A 23,241-nucleotide genomic window follows, 5' to 3' on the forward strand; every position below is an offset into this window, starting at 1 on the left:
AAAGAAAAGAAAAAGAGTGATAGCTAGGTTCATTACCAGATCATGCTGGCAGCTTCAACCTCTCAAACCAACACATCATCAGAAAAACAATAAGGGATGAACCCGAAATGATGAATAAGGGTTTTTGCCTTTGCAGGAAATTAATCCCTATATAGGAAGGAAATAGAAGCAGAAAACTTTTTCATACACCTAAAGATATTTGATAAAGGAGGTGCAATGAGACATGCATGTTTTTAGGAATAAAATCCCTCGTGACTCTCCTCTCCAATCTATGTAAATGCACCTCTCCTTCTTGTACTGTGTCATAGAGGAGCATTTAATGGAGGTTTTCGGTCCTCCCTTACAGCTATTGACACTGACTTCTTGCCCCTCCAACCTTCTCTCTCTTAATGGTTTAACATGACTAAAACATATAAATTATATGAATAGGGGACCCGTGGGACCATTAAACAGATTAGAATAACAGAGTTTAACTCAAATTAAAATGAGTTTGTTTTTTCTTTTTTAAAATTGAATAATCTGAATAAAAAGAAATGGTCAACCCCCTTAAAGTCTCTTTGGAAACAAACACAACTACTGATCAAACCTACCCATTAATAAACCATATTTAAAAGTTGTGATTAAATTTGATTCTCTTGAGCAGCAGAAGAGGGGTAATTAACTAAAGCACTTCTTTTTTTGTAAAAGAAATAATTAGCTTATGCTTGTTTAGTTATGATTGGGCCAGGAAGAGCAGTTAGAGATTTTTCTTTCTTTTTGGGATAGAAGCAAGGGGTACAAGCTGACATTGATGGCTCAAATTAAGCATGCATGCTTGCTTTGTCGTCATGTAAAATTTCCTTTATCTATAGCAAGGAGCAGTTTTCTATATAGATGTTAATAAAATCAAAGATAAGTCTTTTTCTTGTGTTTAGTTTTTGTAACTGCAGAACATTAAACCGGCTCTAGATAAAGGCAATTGCCATGTGCTTAGTGACCTTTTAGTCCCTTCAAAAAATTAATACATTGTTAATCATTTATGTATGAACTATGAAGAGTATGTACTGGCCAAGTTAGTGGAATCAGGAGAGGAAGGGCATCCTTTTGTCTTTAGCTTTGGGTGGTCTCTTCTGTCTTTGGGGCTTTCCCTGGTTGACAAACAATGACATATAGACAAAGCCCTAATGGAAGGGGAAGGACCACACTTTTTTTTAATAATTTTTTAATAGTAGTGTCACGTGCTTTTGCTTTGTAATTTACCTCAAAGAGTTGAATCTAATTTATTTGATTAAGTTAGGTGATGGGTGTTTGCGAATAAAGCAATATGTACATCAGACTTAATTTAATTAGGGTTTTCTTCTTTATATAAATATTTGATTAATTATTAAAAGGTTTTCTTGCTTCTTAATTTTTTTTTTCATTATTTTTGGTCCCACTTGTGCTGATAATACAGTTTATGTCTCTTTGAAGATAGGGTTTTCCCGTGCCTTATTGTTCCACGCATGAGTTTATCAAAATTTCTGTTCAAATGATGATGCATCACCTTTTTGAAGAGTTCTCTTATCTGTGATCATCATTTATCATCAATATGTAATGTGCAAATAGAAAAATGAACTTAATTACACCAGAGAAAATGACCCTTTTACTATAGGCGTGCCCATTTCATTTGAGGAAGAAGGTCATCCTCTCATGTGGGTTAAAAGTTAAAACCAGAGAATTAATCTGTAACATTTTTAATCCTGAAAACTAAGTTTTGATTAAGTTTATATATATATATATATATATATATATATATATATGTCAACCAACTCACGTGGAAACAATTCTATAGGCCAGAAGGAATCTCCTAATCACTTCAATTCTATTGGCTTGATATATATAGAAAACCTTTCTCCATTGTTTTTTTTTTTTTTTTTTCTCTAAAATTACTAAAAACATAATGCCACTATTAATTACTTTTGCTCAGCCAACTTGCCACTGTGTGACAGTCAAATCTTCTAGTTTTTGCAAGTTATATATGTCTAACAAGAATCAGAAGAACATTTACTGTAAATCATTCCATGTATCTGGGAGAGTTGTTTGCTTTGTTTTCCTTTTTCAACTTGCTATTACAATTCAGTTTTCAATTTCCAAGTTGATAAAGCAATGCCCATATTGGTTGAATTTCAATATTGGGGAATCAAGGTGGCTAGTTGCTCCACTTGGAAACAAAGAAGGTGACAAAGGCCAGTACCACCAAGGAGACTGGGTAGCTTGTCTGCCCCTTTGACCTTTCTATATACAATTTTATTCATGGGAAAATGGGTTTTGTAGCTTGTCCTATATATCTGTCTCACTGGATGTGTTCAATATGTTAATCTTATCCTGTGGAAAGGCAGACAGCTCTCTATTGTCTATCTTTGCTAATGGAATCTTTTAACTTCAATACCTTCCTGTATTAAAAAGTAAGAGCAATTGAACACGTAGATTTGTATGACTTGTTAACTCTATCATCACATCACAATTCACAATGGCTTAAATCTTGGAAGCATTTCATACATTAATCAGCGAGATTTGCAGATTTCAATTTTCTCTTCTAGGGTTTAGTGAGCAGAACACCTAAAAATCCAAGTTTTTCTAGTACTGCATGCATTGATCTTTTTCGTATAAATTGATCTTCTTGAATTGGGTGTTGTGCATGCATCTAATATATATGTATATATAGATGGATCTAATTATTCATGCCATGCATTTTTGGTGGACTAATTGACAATTTGTTAACAGAATGCTGGGAAGTAAATGTAAATTGTGGTTCTTAAATGAGATATATCTATTATGCATGCAGAAAATTGAAGAATACTACAGTCTTTTAATCCTTTCTTATATATATATATATATATATGGCTTAATTACAGTGCATTTCTAGTAGTTGATCAAAGATTAAGATCAGCACAAACAAAAAGGAACATCTTTATCATTTTATTAAATATCAGTTTCTTTTAATTTCTCCCTTTATTGGCATGGAAGGATAAATAATTACTTGGCCCTCTAAGTACACTTAGTTTTCCTGAAATTTTTTCAGTAATGATGTAATTTCATAATTATTATTCATACCCTATTCTTTTACCATTCTTTTATATATATATGGTGTTTTATTAAGTAAAAACTAAGTTATTAACTGCGATGCATAATTTCAAAAGCTTTTCAAAGATGTTAATGAAGATCAATATGAATATAATATATGGCTTGCTCCTTCTTTTACCAGACAATGATAAGACCAATTTTTTTAATTGTTTTGTGGGACATTGAAGCAAAGGCAACAAATTATGAATCATCAAACCCTGTACCAAACAGAAGTTCTTTCTTTTTTTTTTTTTTTTTTGTTTTATGGAAAAGCGCCTCTTCATTCATTAACCACGAGAGAATTATTACATAAAGAAGGTGGTAGAGAGTTTAGCCATCGCCTCTGTTCCCCTAAAGAACGTGATAATTTTGTCAGATTCTGAGCAGGCCTATTTGCACTCCTATTAACATATTGGAAAACACATGTCTGAAAGCCTGATGCCAAAGCTTTGATGTCATGGATCACGTTGCCACCTGCAAAGAAAGAATTTTGCGCGTGGACTATTTCCTGTATAGCCACGAGACGGTCACTCTCCTTTTTAATATTTTCAACCTCGTGATCACAAGCTTGCTGCAGGCCCCATTTAATGGCTTTTACTTCTGCCAAAAAAGTGTTGTTTACCATTGCTCCTCCGTAACAAGCTGATAGCAGAAATTTCCCTTCATAATCCCTCAAAACTGCCCCCATCCCTGCCTCATTCTTTTTAGCATCGAAGGATGCATCAACATTTTAATTTGAGTAGACCCCGTTCAGGAGGAATCCAGTCTCGCTGCCTGAGACTTGGTGTATCCTTACGTTCCGAGACTCCCATATAAACCTCACTCAACATGTACCGAGCCATTCCCATAAGATTTTTACACGTCAAACATGTCCCCTGGTGAATGCATTTATTTCTATTTGTCCAAATCAGCCATACACTGATCACATAGTTCCAAAGACCCCTTCTGAGTTGCCAAAGACAAAAGATTTACCCAAAAATCCTTCGGGTTACCATAGACAAATGGCCAAGCAGTTGTCTGTACAATCTCTGCCCAGATCATCTGACTCAGATGGCATTCTATGAACATATGATACCATGACTCCCCTATGATCCTACATACTGGACAGCGGTTCTCCAACTGCATGCCTCTTCCAATAAGTTTCTCATTTGTTGGAAGATAGCCATTAACCAGTCTCCAGAAAAAAATTCTTAACCTTTGGGGTCACCTTTGAAGTCCAAATGAACTTCCATACTGGATGCCTTTGACTCCTATCAGGACTACTTCTGCCTAATTCCTCCATTGTTTTAAAATAAACTGACCTTACTGTGAAATTTCCAAGCAGACTATCATTCCAAATCAGAGTATCCCCTGGCCTATATTTACTCAAAGGTATATTCACAATCCTAGCCGCATCCTCTCCTGTGAATAACTCATTAATAATTTAATTTTTCCACCTTTTTGTTTCTTGATATATCAAGATTGCTACCTTCAACGGTGTAAGAGTCTGACCCCTAGGTTGATCCACCATGAAACTTAGGTATTTATCCAGCCACCTATCACTCCAGATATCCACCTTATTACTGTCATCGATCCTCCATCTGGATCCCTGGAGTAAAACTTTCCTACCTTCTAGCAAGCTAGTCCACAAATAGGAGGGATTTCCTCCACGCTCTGCATTAAAAAAGGTACCATGTGGAAAATATCTCGCCTTTAAAACTTCGGAGCATAAAGATTCCTCATTTTGAATTAGTCGCCACCCTTGCTTGTCCAACAAAGCCACGTTGAAGGCTGCTAAATCTCTGAATCCAACGCCTTCATCTAACTTTGAGTAGCACATAGACTCCCATTGACACAAATGAATTTTCCTTGTCCCATCCACATCACCCCACCAGAAGCCAGCCATTAAAGAAGACAGTTGATTTATAAAGCTGCTTGGTAGCTTAAAACAGGACATGAGGTAAGTTGGAATGGCTTGTGCCACTGATTGTAAGAGAATAGCTCTTCCTGCTTGTGAGAGGAGCTTACCTCGCCAACCTAGTATTTTCGCCCACACCCGACTCTTAACCGGTTTAAGGATGGCAAGTTTATCCCTGCCAAAAGACATAGGGAGGCCCAAGTACGAACCATTTTCCATCAGTTTGTGGATACCAAAATATCCATTAGCTTTGACTTGCAATCTGACTTTGTATTTGCATTGAAAAATACTGCCGATTTTTCACTATTTATCATCTAACCGGAGGCAGCTTCATAGTTACGAAGGATTTGCAGTAAACTCGCCCCTACCACCTCCTTTGCGTCTACGAAGAAAATGCTGTCATCTGCAAACAGTAAATGGGAAACCCGCGGACCACTCCTAATTGCCACCCCCTTTAAACTGCCATCAATCTCTGCTTTACTAAGATGACACGACAATCCCTCTACACACAAGATAAAGAGGTAAGGGGAAAGAGGATCACCCTGTCTTCGTCCCCGTGAAGGAAAAATCCTACCTCATGGTTACCATTGATCAAAAACGAGTATGTAACTGTATGCACAAACGTCATTATTAAAGCAACCCATCGTTCTGAGAAACCCAACCACCTCATCAGAGTCTCTAAATAAATCCACTCCACCCTGTCATATGCTTTACTCATATCCAATTTGATTGCCATATGAGTACCTTTTCCCTTTCTCTTGCTTCTCATAAAGTGTAAGGTTTCGAATGCTACCACGGCATTGTCAAAAAGGGATTGACCGGGCACAAAGGCGCTTTGCGTCTCACTGATAATCATTGGCAAGACCATTTTCAATCTATTTGCCAGCAACTTTGAAATTATTTTGTAGACCACGTTGCAGAGACTAATAGATCTGTAGTCCCAGCAGAGTATGGAGATTTTATTTTTGGAATCAACACCAGATTTGTATGGTTAATCTCATGAAGACCTAGATTATCATTGAGGCACATTAAAATAATATTTGTAATATCCTTCCCAATGATATGCCAATACCTCTAGTAACATTGTATTCATCCCATCCGGCCCAGGCGCCTTTCCCAAGTTCATTTGGTTGAGATAATCTTTTATCTCTGCCACCAAAAAATCCTCATCCAGGATCCTATTCATCTCAGGCGTGGCTTTTGGCTCTACCAGCCCACAAAAACTATCTACCCCTTCCATAATGACTTGTTCAGGTTTTTGAAATAATGCAAGAAAACGGCTTCCACGTCCTCCGTATGGTAATACCAGCCCACGCTGTGAAATCTGAAATAAATTGTATTTACGGTCACCTTCTCTAAGCCACATCTCCCTAGCCCGTTGAAGCCACGCCACCTCTTCATGGTGTAAGAGATCATTAAGATCCCTCTTATCTTGCTCAAACTCGTCAGTCCCTTGCTCATGGGATTCCAGTTTTAGCCTCAATTAAGCTATCTTAGAACTCAGGTTCCCGAACCTTGACTTACTCCAAGAAAGTAAATTTCTTCCACATCCCTAGATCACCTGACACAAGTCCTCCATATTTGTTAGCTGTCTATTTCTCCACTCCATGTTAATAATCTCCTCACGCTCTGAATGGCCCATCCACATATTCTCAAATCTAAAAGTCCTGTTACTTCTCCAATTTCCGATGTTTGACTCTCGTAAGCTAAATAACAACGGCAGATGGTCTGAAGTGGTTGACATCAAATGCCTCTCCAACAATGATGGGAACAAGGTTAAAACATAAGTAACACATAGTCCCCTATCCGACCTCTCTAGGATTTTTCCTCCCTCTTCCGTTCTAGTCCATGTGAAATTTGACCCCACCATTGGGATCTCTACAAAATCACAGTAATCAACAACCCTCCTAAAGTTTTCAATCTGCCATGCAGGCGTTTGGTTCCCACCTTGCTTTTCATCCTCCGATGAAATCTCGTTAAAATCACCCGCACAAAACCATGGTAACGAACATCTTTCCCTGAGGGTTCTCAGTAACTCCCACGACTCTGACCTTCTATGTGTCTCCAGTCTTCCGTAGAAACCCGTAAATCTCCATTTCCCTTTGTTCTCAACTCCATTTACTATAATATCAATGTGGGTCGTTGAAAGAGACAACAAAAAAGCATCCACCTCCTGCAACCACATAAGCGCCAGTCCCCCACTTCTTCCTACGCAGTCCACTGTTACTGCATTGTCAAAACTCAACCTATACTTCAACCAATCTATTTCATTCATTTTCCTTTTTGTTTCCAAAAGGAAAATGAGTTAGGGCTTATTTTCATTGACTAGCCTGTTCAGTTCATGAACTGCTCGAGGTGCCCCCAATCCCCGACAGTTCCATATCAAGAGAATCATTGCTTTCGGCAGGGTTGGCTCTACCTGCCAACCTCCGCCGATATATGAACCAAATCACCACCACAGTCAGCCTTTCCTTCTTGAGCTTTAACCTTCTTATTCCTATCACCTTCACCCTCCCGTGGCCTTTAGAATCTCATGGATACGTTTCCTTCCAGCATGAGTTTGAGGCCCTGCTAGCGTCTTGCTCCAACTCTCTTCCATTTACGATTTGGACTGCCAATAAGTACTGGGACCTCTGTCAGCGGGCTAAAGGCCCCATCCCCTACCTTCTTTGGGCTATGAGAACCCCGCCCAAATGGTTTGGTAGTATTGCATGATAATCACCCAGTTGCCGCCTAAATCAGTTGTCAGCATTTAAAACCCTAGTGCTATCCTTCATCTCTTGCCCGAAAAAAGGGGAATCATCTCTATCAAAACCCTTTAACCTCGCCCTAGTGTCAAGGGCCTGAAGTGAAGTTAAGAATCCTACGTCAAGTGAGTATTAGAATTAATTTTAAGATATAAAAATTTATATCATTTTTTTTTAGATATTTTTTATAAGATAAAATTATGAGATTACGAAGAATTAAAACGGATAATATCTTACAAAGATATGAACTGTGATAAATAGATTAATCTGAAATATCGGATGAATGTATGTCCAAATTCTGAAGCTGCGTAAGTTTAGAAGTTGAGACTCAATCCATGACAAATAATATCAAAGTCAATTCTATTAGATATTAACGATGTATTACCGAAGACGATGAATCTTCGTTGAAGTGGAGGAGCATATTACGATCTTGAAATGAAATCAAGAATCTCACATAGGGTAAGTACTAGAATTGATATTGGGATATAAATGTTCACATTAATTTTCTTTTGTGAGATACTTTTTATAAAACAAAATCGTGAGATATCTTATAAATGTTTGAATCGTGACAGATAAATTGATTTGAGACTTTAAATGAGTGCATATCTAGATCCTGCAACCATGTAAATTTAGAGGTCGAATCTCGTGACACTAGTCTCTGCCAATAATTCCTGCACCAACTCAGCCCCCATGGAATTTACCGTACTACCATTGCCAGAACATTGGTGGTCGCTGCACTCATTGCTGCCTTCCTTCATCCCTTTCTCCGACTCTGCCATTTTTTATTTCACCCTCATGCGAGTCAGGAGGGTAGTATGGCACGGAATTGGGAGAGCTATCCTTCATGATTTTGTTTCCTTTGCTTTCAACCAAGCCCCATACTCTCTCTTCACCTTATGAGATAACCTTCTTTATTGGATGGCCACTGCACACTCATTCTCTGTATGTTCTAGCCTGTCGCACACATAGCAGAAATTCGGTAAACGCTCATATTTGAAAAGCACCATGTGGTTTCCTTCCTCACCCAAGCATACCTTAGAGCACCTCATCAACGGTTTATGGACATCTAAGCTTTCCCTTATTCTGAAGAATCTTCCCCAGGCAGCCTGCTCATTACTGTGATCAACTTCCTTCACTTCACCTGTGGATTCTCCAAGCACAATACCAACCTTTTCGTTCGTCAAACCTAATGGTTGAATCCAAAAAGACACCAGTTCTTGAATCCAAAAAGGACACCAGTTCATATTTATAGAGTCCAGCAGGATCAAACCATTAAAATCTTTAAAAATAAACGACCATGGTTGATTACCCTATCGTTCTCATTCTGATCGTTGAATTGAAAGAGAAATAGCTTTTCCGCTACCTCTTGAATCTTAAACCCCTCCGAGATCTTCCAAATCCTTATAAAGACGTTCTTCATAGCTTCAACATTAATCCCTTTTCTAGACATGCTTTTCCCAAAAGACAGTTCTTCCCTGTCTCTAGAGTAGGCGCCACCCATTCCTTTTCGATTTTTACTTCGTGTTGTTCCTTCCGTGTCAGGGATAACTTCCTCCACAATTCCTCTAGATTTTCCATTAAGAAACCAATCAACTTTAATAAAACGCACCCGCCTAGAAAGACAGAAAACAAAAGAAAACTCTACTAAAACTTGCCGTAGCAAGACATAAAACTCCCACTAAACCCTAGGCAGAAAACCAAAGGGAAACCTAGGAGAGACCTTTTTAACATTTCTATTGATTAATGGAATTAGGCGGGCAATCCTATACCAAACAAAAGTTAAATTTATTGTTTAATTCTATGAAGTTGCTAAAACTTTGAATTTAATGTAAAAAGTTAGTTGTTACCCATTAGCATCGACTGCATATATATTTCATGTTCAAAAAAATAAAATTGGAATCTCTTTTATCTTAAATAATTAATTAGTAATAATGAGTTAGAAGGTCAACTTATAATAGAAAATGAAACCTATGGGAGTTCAGAAGAGTGTCCTACGTTTAAACTCTTGATTTGGAAATTACATCAATTCGAACGAAATTTTCTACCTTATTTATTAGAAAAAAAAGAAATTTTTTTTATATCTTTGGGATTATTAAAAATTGAATCATTATTGTTGAAATTAAAATTCCAATACCTACCAAAATCGAAAAAGACCTCTTCTTCATTAAAGCTAAGAGTTGTAAATCTAAAATCTCTTATGTTTTTTATTTTTTAACCAGGAAATTTGGGCAATAAAAAAGAAAAAACTCATTTTAACTATACAGATGGGCTCAAGATATCATGCAGGTGACATTAACAGGCTTGGCCAGGCCTACTGAAAAACTTGGGTGGAATCTCCTTTGTCAATTCTTTAACTGGATGATTCTAATTAATCTATCTTGTAAATCAATGTATTCGTTACAAAAACTCAAGGAAAGTTATTCTTAGCATTTTAAATTTCTTTCAATGGTTAGAGTTAAACATGAAGCAACAACCTTATTAATTGCCTTTTTTTTTTTTGGTTCTATTTTTAAGCCGGAAATCAATCCTCATTACTTGATTTATTCGGCCACCCTTGATCAGCCTGTAACTTCACAAACTCGGCCAGGAGCCTGATTTCATCTTCCTTCAGACGTGGCCCAAACGTGCATTGTCCCCTCGGAGTGCAGCTCTCACCAAACCCCTTCAAACAACCCAAACATATCATGAGAAAAGATACAGCAGTTGTTGTAATAAGCAATGAATATGTCAGATTTCTAATGGAATTCTTACAGGCATTCTTCCTTTGCCAAAGTATGTAACACGGTATATGGCTTCTTCAGTGTCAACTCCATTTCTGTATGCAATTCTTCAATCAATCAGAAATAATGCCTAAAACTAATTTATTTGAATGTTTACTCAGAGAAAACCACCAAGAATTGAAGAGGTTTGCAACTAAATTAAATGAGCGAATACCAAAATGTTCCAGGTTCCAGGTTCATTTACACCAGAGTTTTTCGCTATAATTTCTTTGAAGGGTATCTAATTCAAGAACATATGTTTGTCCGCATTCTTTTCTATGTATTCTACTGCTGATGAACAAAGACATCGGCCAGATTACCTTTGTAGGTCCTTTGTAAAGAGTGTTGCCCCCTAAAATGAACACGGAACAGTGGATTAGAGAGGAAATCGTAGAAGAGATAGTGATCTTCTGTACTTGGTGAAATAGAAAAAGCGTCTCACCGGTTGAATTATGTTTCCACCTCCATCATGACACCCGATACAAGCCTGTCCAAACAATGTGGCTCCTCTCTGTATATCTACTGTTTGTGCAAGAGCTGCACCATGAAAGATGCATGCTTGTAAACATTAATTCTGCATGCATTCTGATCATCATATGTTCATAGTTTGGAACAAAGAGTTCATTGGACCATCCGAAAGAAAATCATTTTTAGCAAAAAATTATTCTCAATAATCAGAATCATGACAGATTTTAAGCAATGAAAAATGTATTGGGATAGAGAAGGACAACCAATTTGTGCAACCGAAACGATAATTTCGGATCAAGTGCCATATGCTACAAAAAAAGAAGTAGATAATGAAACCAATCAATTGTATGGTATTGGTGGGATTACGTACCTGAGGTGTTGCAGATGGGAGATAAGGCTACGAGTGCAGCAACTAGAGGTGGAGCCAAGTTCTTGAAATGTATTTTTTGTACTTGTTCGATCTGGTTCAGCTTCAAGGGAGCTTGATTTGCATTAACCTGTGAACACCCTCATTAATTTTGTTTCACTTCCTTTGATCAGTTGGCAAGAACTTGTATATATACAAATGGAGAAAGAAAGGGATAAGTAATTACCTTTACTTGGAGTTGGAGACTGCCACCAGACACAGCAGAAAGAATCTGCATTTCTCCCTACCTCTCTGTTTTAGTGTTTGAGAGAAATGGAGCTGCCTCTGCTGCTGCTGCCCAAAGAAGCTATCAGTTCAAAGTGAAATTATCCAGACCAAGCAATCTTGCCCAACCATTAGTATGCTTTGACTTGCCTTCTAGTAGATTTCTATACTGGCCTGGATTAAGATTGCAAAAACACCAAAAATTCCCCGTTTCTTTAATTAAAATTTTTTATTTGGCTAATAATGAAGAATAGAAAGATAGGTATAGGTGGACGGATAGAATTCGCAGGCCCCACCTTTATCAAAGTTGAAACGTCGTTTTTGGTCTTGCCTTGTTTCGGATGTGGACGTGTCGAAAAAGTCTGACCAATCATAACACAATCGTATTTGTACGTAGCTGGTACATGACCAGAAATACAGTTTCTTCTTCGTTCTTTCTTTCTTAAGCCCTGTGAAAGTAAATGGGTTGCGTGGCTCCGCTGTCTGCCCTTTAACTCCACGTGATAGACTTCTCTCACCCAAAATCCCAAACCTTTAAAACTCAATAAAAGAACAAATTTTCCATACTAATTTCATACTTCAGAAAGGTTTCATCAGTTTTTTTTTTTATTATTTTAAATCGGCAAATATGTATAGGCTGTGATTGGGGATGGCGGTGTTATTGGAAGACATTGTACAATCAGTGGAGATGTGGTTGAAGCTGACAAAGAAACCGCAACCCTACGTTGACCCGAATCTCGACCCGGTTTTGTTAGTTCCGGGTATTGCCGGGTCGATTTTGAATGCCGTGGATTCTCAGAATGGGCAAGAAGAGCGCGTATGGGTTCGGATTCTCGGTGCTGATTATAAGTTTCGGACCAAGCTCTGGTCTCGTTTCGATCCTTCTACTGGTAATTCTTTTTTTTTTTTTTTTGCCTAAAAGAAATTTAGTGGAATTGTTGAAAAGATCTCTTTTTTTTTTTTTGTTGTTGAAAAACTCTAAATTGAATTAATTGCAAAATTTTTTTTTTGATGATAGTAAATTATGTAATTTTTTTAATTTTTGTTTTGAAATTAAGTGGAGTAATTATGTTATTGTTGGTTCATTGGTTGTGAAACAGGTAGAACTGTATCCTTAGATCCAAGCACAAGTGTTAAAGTTCCTGAAGAAAGATATGGACTTTACGCCATCGATGTCTTGGACCCTGACATGGTATAAATTTTATTCCTTACCATCATGTAATGCATGATCAAAGAAGTTTTTTGGATATTACCTTAAAAAGTTGAAATATCTGGTCCTTAACTAAAGCTAGACTTCGTTTTGTATTTAGTATTTTTTCAGTAAAAACAAGACATGGATACTGTAATGTTAAGGGAACTAAGTCCTTCCTTAAGTTTGTATGGAAGTTAATGATCTGAACTAATGATGGGTTTCAATGAACTCTTTGTTTTCATTCAGATCATCGGACGCGAGTGTGTTTATTACTTCCATGATATGATTGTTGAAATGATCAAGTGGGGTTTTCAAGAAGGGAAAACTCTTTTTGGCTTTGGTTATGATTTTCGCCAAAGTAACAGGTATAATCATATATTTATTGATTAATGCATTAATTATTTCTCTTTCTAATGTAGGATGGTGGCCTTATTTGTCCTTGTAATTTATAGATTTGTTTTCAATGTGTTGATTCTTGTTTTTCTTTTAGGTTGCAAGAAACATTGGATCGCCTGGCAGCAAAATTAGAGTCGGTGTACAAAGCTTCAGGAGGGAAAAAGATAAATATCATAAGTCATTCTATGGGCGGCCTTCTGATAAAATGTTTCATGGGCCTTCACTGTGATGTAAGGGATCCAACCCCATCTTCTTCTATCCCCTTCTTTTTCTGCTTTTACCTTTTTCTGATTCTTCTCTTTTCTCATATCAATGTATGGTTTAGTACTGTACCTCTTTGTGATACAATGCTGCTTTTCTTGTGCAGATTTTTGAGAAATATGTGAAGAATTGGATTGCAATTGCTGCACCATTCCGGGGTAAGTGGTCTTTATAACTTGAGTTGAGTGCAAGACATTTAATAGTTTCAAATCATCAATTGCCCAAAAGGAAACTGCAGAATCGTACAATAGTACCTGGATTAAACAAATTCAATTTTAAATATCACATAAGATGTATTAGATTGTTATCTTTTAACTATATGATGTTGAATTTGCCCAGTGCATTTCTTTAGCTACTGGATATCTGAAAACCAAAATGTCAAAGTATTGGATTTATAAGAGAAATTACTATACATAGTAATGGATCCTAGGATGAGTTTTTTCTTTCTATTTTCTTTTTGAAGAATGTGATAAATTATACATTTGTACACCTGCCCACCCACCCACCCACCCACAGGTATTCTAAAATGAGAATTATCTTTTATATGTTTCATTGGAAGCTATCTTAATATTACTCATGGAAAGTATAGGACAATGCAGTTTCATTAAACAATGGCTTGCAGTTTCCTTGACTATCTTCTTTCTCTTTATATGTGTTCTATAATAGTTTTTTATAGACGGAATGTGAAACATACAAGTTTCTATGACTAATCATATACTGGATTGTCAGTCAAATCTTGCTTCAAAATAACTTCATATGCTTAAGATCTGGTTCAATTTCCTTCACTAAAAGATTCAGTAGTTCAGGCAAAAAAGAGATAGGATCTAGTAGTTAGACAGCTGGATTTACTTTTGATTCAAGTTCCTTATTGAGATGCAATTTGAATGTTTCCAACAGGTGCACCTGGATATATTGCTTCTACCTTTCTAAATGGAATGTCATTTGTTGATGGGTGGGAACAGAACTTTTTCATTTCAAAGTGGAGCATGCATCAATTGGTATGTGATTATGTTCTAATTACTTTTTTCAGTTTCAGCATTTCTACTTAAATGCCCGTGAGGGCATGACCTCTCTATTGGTATGTCCATTGCTTGTGAATGTTTTTGAGAAGTTTATTTCTGATTAGATTTTTCTTTTTGTTTAGAGTGTTAAAATGTCTCATTCTCACCTAATTCTGACCCCAATTCCTTGCTCTGTATTTTATGTGCTTATTTATTTTATTTTAGACTCAAGTGGCTGAAATCTGCTGCTACCAGTTACTTGGGGTTTTATGACTAAAGCTTCTAGACTTGAATCTAAGTGGTTACTTTTAGGCCAAAACTTTAGATTGGTAGTCCTAAAGGATACTGAAGGTGCTTCCTTTCCAGTTCGTCATACATGAGTAATATCTAATGAAGTTTAATCTATAGTTGACTGTTGCAAGTGATCCTTCTCCACACTGCCTTAATTAGATGGAAGATTATGTTTGCGATATGGTACACACAGTCCGTAGGTGCAACATGCTAGTGTCTTGAAATGTCTATGTAGAATTTGTTCTGCCTATGTTTTTTCTTGATTGTTGTATTTGCGGTGATTCAAATTATTTAGTTCTGTGATGCATCATTCAGCTGATTGAGTGCCCATCGATATATGAGTTAATGGCTTGTCCGCATTTCCATTGGCAACATATTCCACTTCTTGAGATCTGGAGGGAGGAAGAAAGTTGTGACGGAATTTCTCGGATTATTCTAGAGTCCTATCGCCCAGGAGAAAGCATTGATATTTTTAAGGAAGCTCTTTCAGGCAACTCGGTAAGCTATGAACTTTGCTTGTGAAAAAAGGAAGTTGTTAATCTTAGGTTGACTCCATTGCCAAAAATAAATAAATAGAAAATGAAAAGCTTCATAAGTACCTTAAGATCAAATAGGGAGTTTGTCTTCAATTAAGGGTCTAAGCAATTTCATGAGTAGTTTTTGGTCTAAGATATTTGTTATATGGTTCATCTGGAGTAAAATTGCTTGCATTTTGTAATTTCAGGTTGATTATAATGGGGAGAATATTCCACTACCCTTCAATTTGGAGATTTTGAAATGGGCTAAAGAGACACACAAGGTGCTGTCTCATGCTAAGGTTCCTTCTGGAGTTAAATTCTACAATATATATGGGATCAATCTTGAGACACCACACAGCATTTGGTAATGCCTCTATTTGATTGTTTTGTTGAAAGTGTTCCATGATTATTTTTGTTTCAGTTACAAACTTTATACTACAAGTTTTTGTTTCCTGGTTTTTTTTTTTTTTTGTTTTTTATCTTTCACAATTTTGCAGCTATGGAAGTGAGGAGACACCTGTCACAGATATACTTGATTTACCGTTTTTTCAGGTGATTTTTGTTGTTGAAGGCTGCTCTCATAGTCATGCTGTAATTCTAGAGACTACTTCCTCATAACTTCATATTTCTTCCTTTTTTTTTTACTTATAAAGAAAAATTTTTCATATGCATCTTTTGTATTCACGGATTTGGTTATTGACACTGACTTTCCTCTGCATATCAGCCCACATATGTATGTGTTGATGGTGATGGAACAGTTCCAGCAGAATCAGCTATGGTTAGCTGACTCCCTTTCTTATATATCTTTCTATGATTTTATTATTTACCATATTAATTGAACTATGAATAATGCCTTAAAAGCCTCACTAACTATTGTACTTCTCATAACTCGTGGAGGATGCTCATCTTTTACAACTGTTATAAAATTCTTGTGAATTACGTATAAAGTAAATCCATGTCCTGAATGTGTCTATATGAGTCACCAAGAATGTTGTGGTGACTACAGGCTTTGGATTTCAAAGAACCTCATCCTTGAAAAGGAAGGTCATTATTAATGTAACAGAAATTCAGAATAACTGTTTTGAGTGATAAATATGAATTGTGAAGCAGATGATCAAAGCCATCATTAATTGATTTTCTGCATGTCCTTGTTTTGTTTTTGGCATACTGGTATTGCTGCATGTCCAATTCTTCTTTCTGAAAAGAAATCTAGTTGTCTATTGTGCAAATGATATTAAAAATGAAATGGCAGTATCTCTGACTTTGCTTTCATTCTTGTTACTTTCAGGCAGATGGACTCCATGCAGAAGCAAGGGTTGGAGTCCCTGCTGAGCACCGGGGAATTCTTTGTGAACCTCATGTATTTCGAATTCTCAAGCACTGGTTGCAGGCAGGTGATCCAGACCCTTTCTACAACCCAGTAAACGATTATGTGATTTTACCGACAGCATTTGAAACGGAAAGTCACCATGAGAAAGGCTTACAAGTTACTTCACTCAAAGAGGAATGGGAAATTGTTTCTGAAGATCAAGACGATCCTGATGATATGGCTAGTAGAAGGCCATTTGTTAGCTCAATATCTGTTTCACAAGGGGGAAATATGCAATCCTCAAGGTCTAAGGCTCATGCAACTATCATTTGTCATCCGCAAAATGAAGGTAAGCAACGCCTTGAGCTAAATGCTGTAGGTGTCTCTGTTGATGCCTAGAATTGGATTGTTGAACTCAATGAAAGCAAGTAAAGCCCTCTTCTGTTTTTTGTAACTGTTGTATATTAAGTGCTCATGACCTTGAACTCGAACCATGGTTTTTATTCAATGGTGTAAGATGTATAAATGCATTTGTACATAATAATAAACTGCTATATTGTTGAACTTTGGTATGAGAGCAATGGATTTGCAATGCCAAGTGAGTCGAGCCACATTGTACTTCTGATTTCTGAAGTGAAGAGCAAGGATGTGGAAAATAAACCCAAGTAAGCCTCTTTTTGACAAAAAAAATTATTACAAGATACAATAAACTACAACATCTGTGATCATAAATCCTAGGATACTGTCTACTTCTAACCAACGGTAACCGGATCTGCACGTTCAAAGTCTTTGATAAGAAATTATCCATTTGGGAAATAATTACAGTAGCACTTAGGGTATGGGATGAGAACTTCATTTGGACCACTTGAACTCAGGTTTTTAGCTCTCTTGATCAGTAAAATTGGGGCTCTCAAGTTCACCCATGCTTGCAGAAGCAAATGATTCCAAGGATTCTACTGATGACAAGGAAGAAGTATCATCAGAATCTGAGACGACGTCATCATGTAGAATGATGTGCTCATCATCAACTTCAGATGTGTCTGAGCCAGATGGTCCCATTAGCTTGTTTATTGCGGATTTTGCAGTTTCAACAAACCATTCGTCCACAGGGAGTGCACTGACAAGATAAAAGTAATTTTAGTTGCCAGAAGAAACTAAACCAATCCTGCAAAATGGGAAGGATGAGTACCTTTCCACGTCTCTGGCAGTGAAGGTTCTGATTGCGCGAGCAGTAATGGCTGATGCAATCTGGTGCACATGCCGAGATGGGTAACCCGCGAAACGAGCTATTTCAACAGTGAAGTGCATATCAAGAATTAACTGCCAAAACAAAGTCATATAAGAGTTTGACAGGACAGTGGCAGCATTATAGTCATAGATTACAATGCAAAATCAAGTGCATTCTATTGGTAACTTGGCTCCATATGAATACCTTGAGGCCTAGAACAAAACAGATTATAATCCTTCAACATTCGACATGTACTTGCTACAGATTATTTACCATCTAGAGGCACACGGGGCATAAACAAATGCCATGTGGCATTGAACAGAATAAAAATTGACAGAAGCTCATGTATCATGGATAAACTACTCACTTCTATAAGCATAGTAAATGAATGACAGCAAAATCTACAGAAAGAAATAGTTGGAAGGTGATCCGATCAACAAAAACCAAAGCCTATTACTAAATATGACATAATAAAAATGAATTTTTGCAAAGGCAACAGAAGATGATGAGACAAGGATAAAGACACCATTTGAATTATTCAGAACACAAAACATAGCTGACAATGAGTCACATCTTTGAGTTCACAGCTGCAGTTGTTTATCTAAAACACGTATACTTTGCTTCCATTTTCGCTTTAACAAAATATTAAAATTCTAAATCAATCCTACAATTCTATGGTAGAAGAGAGACTTATTAAGCATACAATGATAAACTTTCAAAAGTGAAAATAGTCAAAAGGTTATAGAAAGGCATGGGAACAAACAAAAAAGATGTCATCGAAAGAAAAATCATACCTTCTGCAATCCAAGTGGCTGAAGTGGAGTGGATTTATCCTCAAACACACCCCAGAATTCCTGCTCATCAGATAACCACATTAGAACAGTCTCTGTCAGTCTTGCAAGCAAAATTTTTTGCAGTTTCTCTTTTCCAAGTAGCACATCTCCAGCTACAGTTGCTAACTGCTGTAGCTTTGCAAATAATGCCTGCAAAGAATTGGCAAGAGATAATTTCAGTCAAGAAATATGTAATATGTCCAAATTTTGCATGGATGGATGTCGGATAAGTCCTCACATGCCAATATAGAAAAACAAGTTTCTATTGACACCTCAAAGTGAAATTTATAAATACAGTTTCTTATGTGGGATAACAAAACACATTGTACATGCAAGCCATTAAAAATATAAACACATTATGTTGCATACAATTTGCATTTTAATGCACTGAAGAAAAAAGTGAGCTCGCAATTTAATTCCTATTCACACACTAAAATAGATTAATGAATTACCTCCATTTAAGAAACCAACAGATGTTAACATTTAATCAGATAAACAAGGCATTAAAAAGTGCAGGGAAGATTCTTAAGAAATTACAGATAAGACAATATAACTAGATATTCTAGAATTAAAATTATGAAAATCTTTTATTACCTCAAGATATAATGACTATCTTAATTCTAAAGATAAAAAAGAATAAGCTTAAAATGGAAAGCACAAGAAACTCTTCCCTGCGTGGCATCTAAAGAAGGTGGAAGAAGTCTTGTGCAGTAAGGGATGTTAGTGAGATTACCTGAAATGGCAAAGAAGGCAGAGTGTCCCATTGTGAGTCTTCTCCATCTCCACTCAAATAAATTTGTGCATTTAATCGTGTTTTATCTTCTCTTGAATAGATGAAACTCAAAACATATTGCCTGCAAAAATGATCTCTAAGCTTGTCAAAAGAGTACTGGAGCTGGCGCCTCCAATCTTTTAATTCTGTAGTTGTGCTTGCATTAGGAACAATGTTTTCATTTCCTGGTTCCTGGTTTTCACTCTTTGGGCTCCAAATTTTAACCACCTTACTAGGTAACAGTTCATCCATAATTGTAAATGCTATCCCCAGAATAGCTAGTTGCTCTGAGTCTGTTTCAGCTCTAAAAGGTATGGTCTGTTTCAGCTCAGTAAGACTGTCATCATCGGAAGGGCCAGGCAGGGCTTTAATTAGTGCATCCATATACTTATCAAACAGCTGTGAAATTCTAGGTAGCACGTTTCCTCCAAAATGCGAAACAGCCAGTGGCGTAAGCTGTTCCAAAATATCCTGTTGATGGCATTTTAACTTCAGCATTGTATCACTCAAAACTAATTGAGTAGCAAGAGAACAGCAAATTCATTGTTTCAACTTCTTGGAAACAGACATACAGAATATTCTATGCTTTGCATTTATTGCATGCACAAAGAAATTTATGAATAAAACCAACAATGTTAAAATTTAAAACATTCTATATGCTAATTGGTTTTGTATGCAGATAAAAGCACACATAATTGCACCTTCATGTACAAAAAGACAAGTGCATGTGCACCAAGATGCAGCTACAAAGCAAGGGAATATGTGTTTGCAATGCGAATTCAATCAACTTACATTAATTAAGTACCACCTATAGAGCCATGCAAGTGCAGAGCAATACAGGCCATCCTTTAGAATACAGACGGAGTCCATCTAATAGACTCAGTTTAAGTCACAAACAAAGCCAAAACCACACAAACATTAAATTATCCTAGAACTATTGAAAATATTTTGTTCAGCATTTCCATACACGCTAACATATAGAAACACACAGAGCTATTTCATGATGTAGTATTGATGCTATTGGAGTTATATAGAACCTGTGTGCATATGTGTTGTAGTTACTTTTTGTGTTTCTTAATGTAACTTCCATCTGCCAATAAAAGGCTAAGGGATAATACTTAAAACTAATTAACTAAACAAAACCAACACACACAAAAGATAAGCAGGCAAACATGAATACAAAGCTTAAGCAAAGGCATAAATAGCCAGCACCCATATGTAAATTAATTCTAGAATTTCATATTGAGATGCTTCTTTTGTTCTTATCTTACTCTATAATGGCTCACCCACTTTTTCGAACACTTCCTCAATGTGATTTAACTCGATAAAAAGTAGCTAAGATCTACAGATTACTTCTTCAAAATCCTAAATTCAATCATATTCCACAAAATAATTTCCCCATTTTTCAGCCTCTATCTCTAGAAAAGTATCAGTTTTAGGTCACAATTGCTTACATCTTAACATTTTTTAATGAGTTAGGGTACTTATGGTGGTAGAGGTGCAAAGACATAAAACAAAAAACATTTTAAACATGGAAGAAAGACCAACTTACAGCAATAATATACAAAAATTTCATTCCACTATCTACTAGCACACTATCTGAATAAGTTGCAAAAGCTGACAAAGAAGACACAAAGTGAGGTGACAGATGCCAGTTCTCATCAACTTCCATTGAGTCAAAAACAGCCTTTCTAGCCCTCCTAAAATTCAACTCCAGCACTTCCTCAATATATGGACGCAAGAGCACCAGAAGAAACTTTGATAGTTTCAACCCTTGTGATTCCAGCATTGAGCAGTAGTTAAGGCTATCCTGAACACAAATGCTAGCTGCACGTAAAGCAGAAATTGTTTCTGAAGATGGTGCATTGTCCTTTACCAAACGTACAAAAAATTCAATTTCCCACTCTGCCCACTGAACAATTCTATTGGTATAGACAGGATTGTCACCAAATATCAAACCAGATTCTCTTGTTGTCATTGAGATCATGGAAAAGACAAGCCTAGAAAGTGTGGCAGGAAATGTCTTTGGGCAGACAGAACATGAAGGAAGAAAAACCTCAATGTTTTTCTGCAGGCGGGAACCACTGGATTTCAGGAGTAATTGATGCGCTGAAGGACCTTTCCCAAGCTTAATTAAACCAGATAATGCCTTCTTTAGTTCATTAGCACCAACTCCAGGCTGTTCAGCTATCTCAATAAGCTGATCCTCAAGCATTGCTTTCCTTTCTAGAAAAGAAGACTTGTAGGAGGACACTTCAGTTGAAGAATCTCCAGAAACTTTTAGCTCAGGGAAGTTCCTTTCTTCAGCCTCTAAAGCCTCCAGTGCTTCTTCAACTATATGTTCAGCCAAAAGAACATCAATTTTCTCCAGGAATGTTTTCTTTTGATCATCCATTTCATTAAGCAAGGGATCTTGGACATCTTCAACTTCAGCGTCTGGTTGTGTGTCATTAATATCAGCATTTTCCCGGTTCCACTCTTCCAATTCACGACACACCCCAGTCATTAGATCCTGCACAATAATCCCTTGAGAAGATATATGCTTTCGCAGCTCAGCCAACTCATGCTCCATTTCAACAACTTCTTCAGACATTCTACAATTACCATTAAAATCAATCATACTCATTCAAATATATAAAACAATAATTAGAAGTTAGAATCTTTTCAACTTCATTTTCATTTATCATAAAAAGGTAAACAGGAACATTTTAATTTTACCTCAAGAAAGACAAGTATTCTGTGCGCCCATTCCCACATAAGTTTTCCACAGCATCTTTCAGATCCAAAAGCTCACAACAAAGTTTCCTGATCCCCTGCATTATCAAATTATCCAAAATTACATGCTACACTAACAATAAAGAACATGGGTAAATGTCAAATCTGGTGAACATGGTTGAAAACAGGTAAAACCGTACTCGTAAAAGAAGAAACTTGGGGCAGGAAAAACAAGGGAAAAATAGAACTTTTCCAGTGCTTAATTAATAAAGCATATAACAATACATGATAAATTATCCACAGTTACAATTCCATCAAATAAATAGGTGATTTTGATTGATTTAACTGATTGCCCAGAAACCCAAGCAATGAAATCCCTGGGAAGACCTGTATTGTACTTCCTAGATAGAAAAACACAGAAAACAAAGATTAAAGCACTAATTTCCCTGAAATTTGACTAGAAATAGAACCAACCCACATTCAAGTGAAAAATCTACACTAAATAAGATAATTATAAAACGAAGTTCAGGTAGAGAAATGGGCAACAAAGCATAAAAAACCCAGAACTTTGAATCTAACATATAAAGTTTGAAACAAAAGAAAAAGGCAAAAACAAAGAAAAAAGGAACTCCTTTTCTTAACAATTTCTTGGGAAAAAAAGCCAAAAAAAGAAAGGGATAATGCAGGGGTTAGGGAAAAAAAGACCTTTTCAGTATGAGATTGATGAACAGAATCAATCTTGGACTGTGGAGTGATGCTCTCGATAGATGGGAAGTCATCATCTTCTTCACTACTCTCCATTATTCAATCAATATATGTTTCTTCCAATGTGGAGCGAGACTGAAAGTCTGAATTAATGATTTTATTGTACAGAGCAAAGAGAAAGAGGTTGAAACGAGAAGCAGTATCAAGCAAGACGGAAAAGGTCACAGTTTGGTGAGGACCAAGGAGCAAACAGCAAAAAGAACCATGTTAATATGTTGTTGGCTTTTGTCCCTTTCAAAATGTGTGGGTTTTGATTCTTGACTATTCTAAGTAGTTCTGTTTTTTAAATTTTTCTGTGTCCACCTAGTGTTTGTTGAATGTGGCATGTTGATTGGCTATAAATTACCGTTGGGTATAGATAGTGACAGTGGGGGAAG

The 23,241-nt window shown here is 36.6% G+C and overlaps 3 protein-coding genes across 4 annotated transcripts; 1 reads left to right on the forward strand and 2 right to left on the reverse strand.

Moving 5' to 3' along the window:
• Positions 1-10,063: 10,063 nt before the first annotated feature.
• Positions 10,064-11,818, reverse strand: CYTC6A (Cytochrome c). The gene is made up of 6 exons (XM_022867861.2): positions 11,546-11,818; positions 11,323-11,449; positions 10,927-11,021; positions 10,805-10,836; positions 10,477-10,540; positions 10,064-10,387 (listed from the first exon to the last, which is right to left on the reverse strand). Exons 1-6 carry the CDS (start codon positions 11,594-11,596, stop codon positions 10,247-10,249), a joined length of 510 nt encoding a protein of 169 aa, XP_022723596.1. The 5' UTR covers positions 11,597-11,818; the 3' UTR covers positions 10,064-10,246.
• Positions 11,819-12,053: 235 nt separating this feature from the next.
• Positions 12,054-17,115, forward strand: LOC111280449 (lecithin-cholesterol acyltransferase-like 4). Of its 2 annotated transcripts, XM_022867857.2 has the most exons (11): positions 12,054-12,473; positions 12,684-12,775; positions 13,022-13,140; positions 13,266-13,401; positions 13,539-13,590; positions 14,330-14,430; positions 15,040-15,222; positions 15,449-15,606; positions 15,740-15,794; positions 15,967-16,020; positions 16,531-17,115. In XM_022867857.2, exons 1-11 carry the CDS (start codon positions 12,233-12,235, stop codon positions 16,948-16,950), a joined length of 1,611 nt encoding a protein of 536 aa, XP_022723592.2. In that variant the 5' UTR covers positions 12,054-12,232; the 3' UTR covers positions 16,951-17,115. The 2 variants fall into 2 exon arrangements, with proteins under 2 accessions (XP_022723592.2, XP_022723593.2); XM_022867858.2 differs by lacking the exon at positions 15,967-16,020.
• Positions 17,116-17,200: 85 nt separating this feature from the next.
• On the reverse strand, positions 17,201-23,044 carry LOC111280448 (exocyst complex component EXO84C). The gene is made up of 7 exons (XM_022867856.2): positions 22,805-23,044; positions 22,103-22,197; positions 20,937-21,978; positions 19,346-19,855; positions 18,574-18,762; positions 17,741-17,871; positions 17,201-17,668 (listed from the first exon to the last, which is right to left on the reverse strand). The coding sequence occupies exons 1-7, from the start codon at positions 22,898-22,900 to the stop codon at positions 17,431-17,433; spliced, it is 2,301 nt and encodes a 766-aa protein (XP_022723591.2). The 5' UTR covers positions 22,901-23,044; the 3' UTR covers positions 17,201-17,430.
• Positions 23,045-23,241: the final 197 nt, after the last annotated feature.

This window comes from Durio zibethinus, chromosome 28 (assembly GCF_047325235.1).
Source record: "Durio zibethinus cultivar Kanyao isolate XHJ-2024 chromosome 28, ASM4732523v1, whole genome shotgun sequence".
NCBI lineage: Eukaryota > Viridiplantae > Streptophyta > Magnoliopsida > Malvales > Malvaceae > Durio > Durio zibethinus.

What these genes read in the sequence shown, in the direction of transcription:
- CYTC6A (XM_022867861.2), bottom strand. Translation starts at nt 11,596, where the DNA reads ATGCAGATTCTTTCTGCTGTGTCTGGTGGCAGTCTCCAACTCCAAGTA. An exon ending in TTTACAAAGGACCTACAAAG is followed by an intron (nt 10,541 to 10,804) that starts GTAATCTGGCCG and finishes AATTGCATACAG; the next exon opens with AAATGGAGTTGACACTGAAG. An exon ending in TTGGCAAAGGAAGAATGCCT is followed by an intron (nt 10,388 to 10,476) that starts GTAAGAATTCCA and finishes GGTTGTTTGAAG; the next exon opens with GGGTTTGGTGAGAGCTGCAC.
- LOC111280449 (XM_022867857.2), top strand. Translation starts at nt 12,233, where the DNA reads ATGGCGGTGTTATTGGAAGACATTGTACAATCAGTGGAGATGTGGTTG. An exon ending in AATTGCTGCACCATTCCGGG is followed by an intron (nt 13,591 to 14,329) that starts GTAAGTGGTCTT and finishes TGTTTCCAACAG; the next exon opens with GTGCACCTGGATATATTGCT. An exon ending in GAGACACCACACAGCATTTG is followed by an intron (nt 15,607 to 15,739) that starts GTAATGCCTCTA and finishes ACAATTTTGCAG; the next exon opens with CTATGGAAGTGAGGAGACAC.
- LOC111280448 (XM_022867856.2), bottom strand. Translation starts at nt 22,900, where the DNA reads ATGGAGAGTAGTGAAGAAGATGATGACTTCCCATCTATCGAGAGCATC. An exon ending in AATTTTTGTATATTATTGCT is followed by an intron (nt 19,856 to 20,936) that starts GTAAGTTGGTCT and finishes TGCCATCAACAG; the next exon opens with GATATTTTGGAACAGCTTAC. An exon ending in ACTGCCAGAGACGTGGAAAG is followed by an intron (nt 17,669 to 17,740) that starts GTACTCATCCTT and finishes TTATCTTGTCAG; the next exon opens with TGCACTCCCTGTGGACGAAT.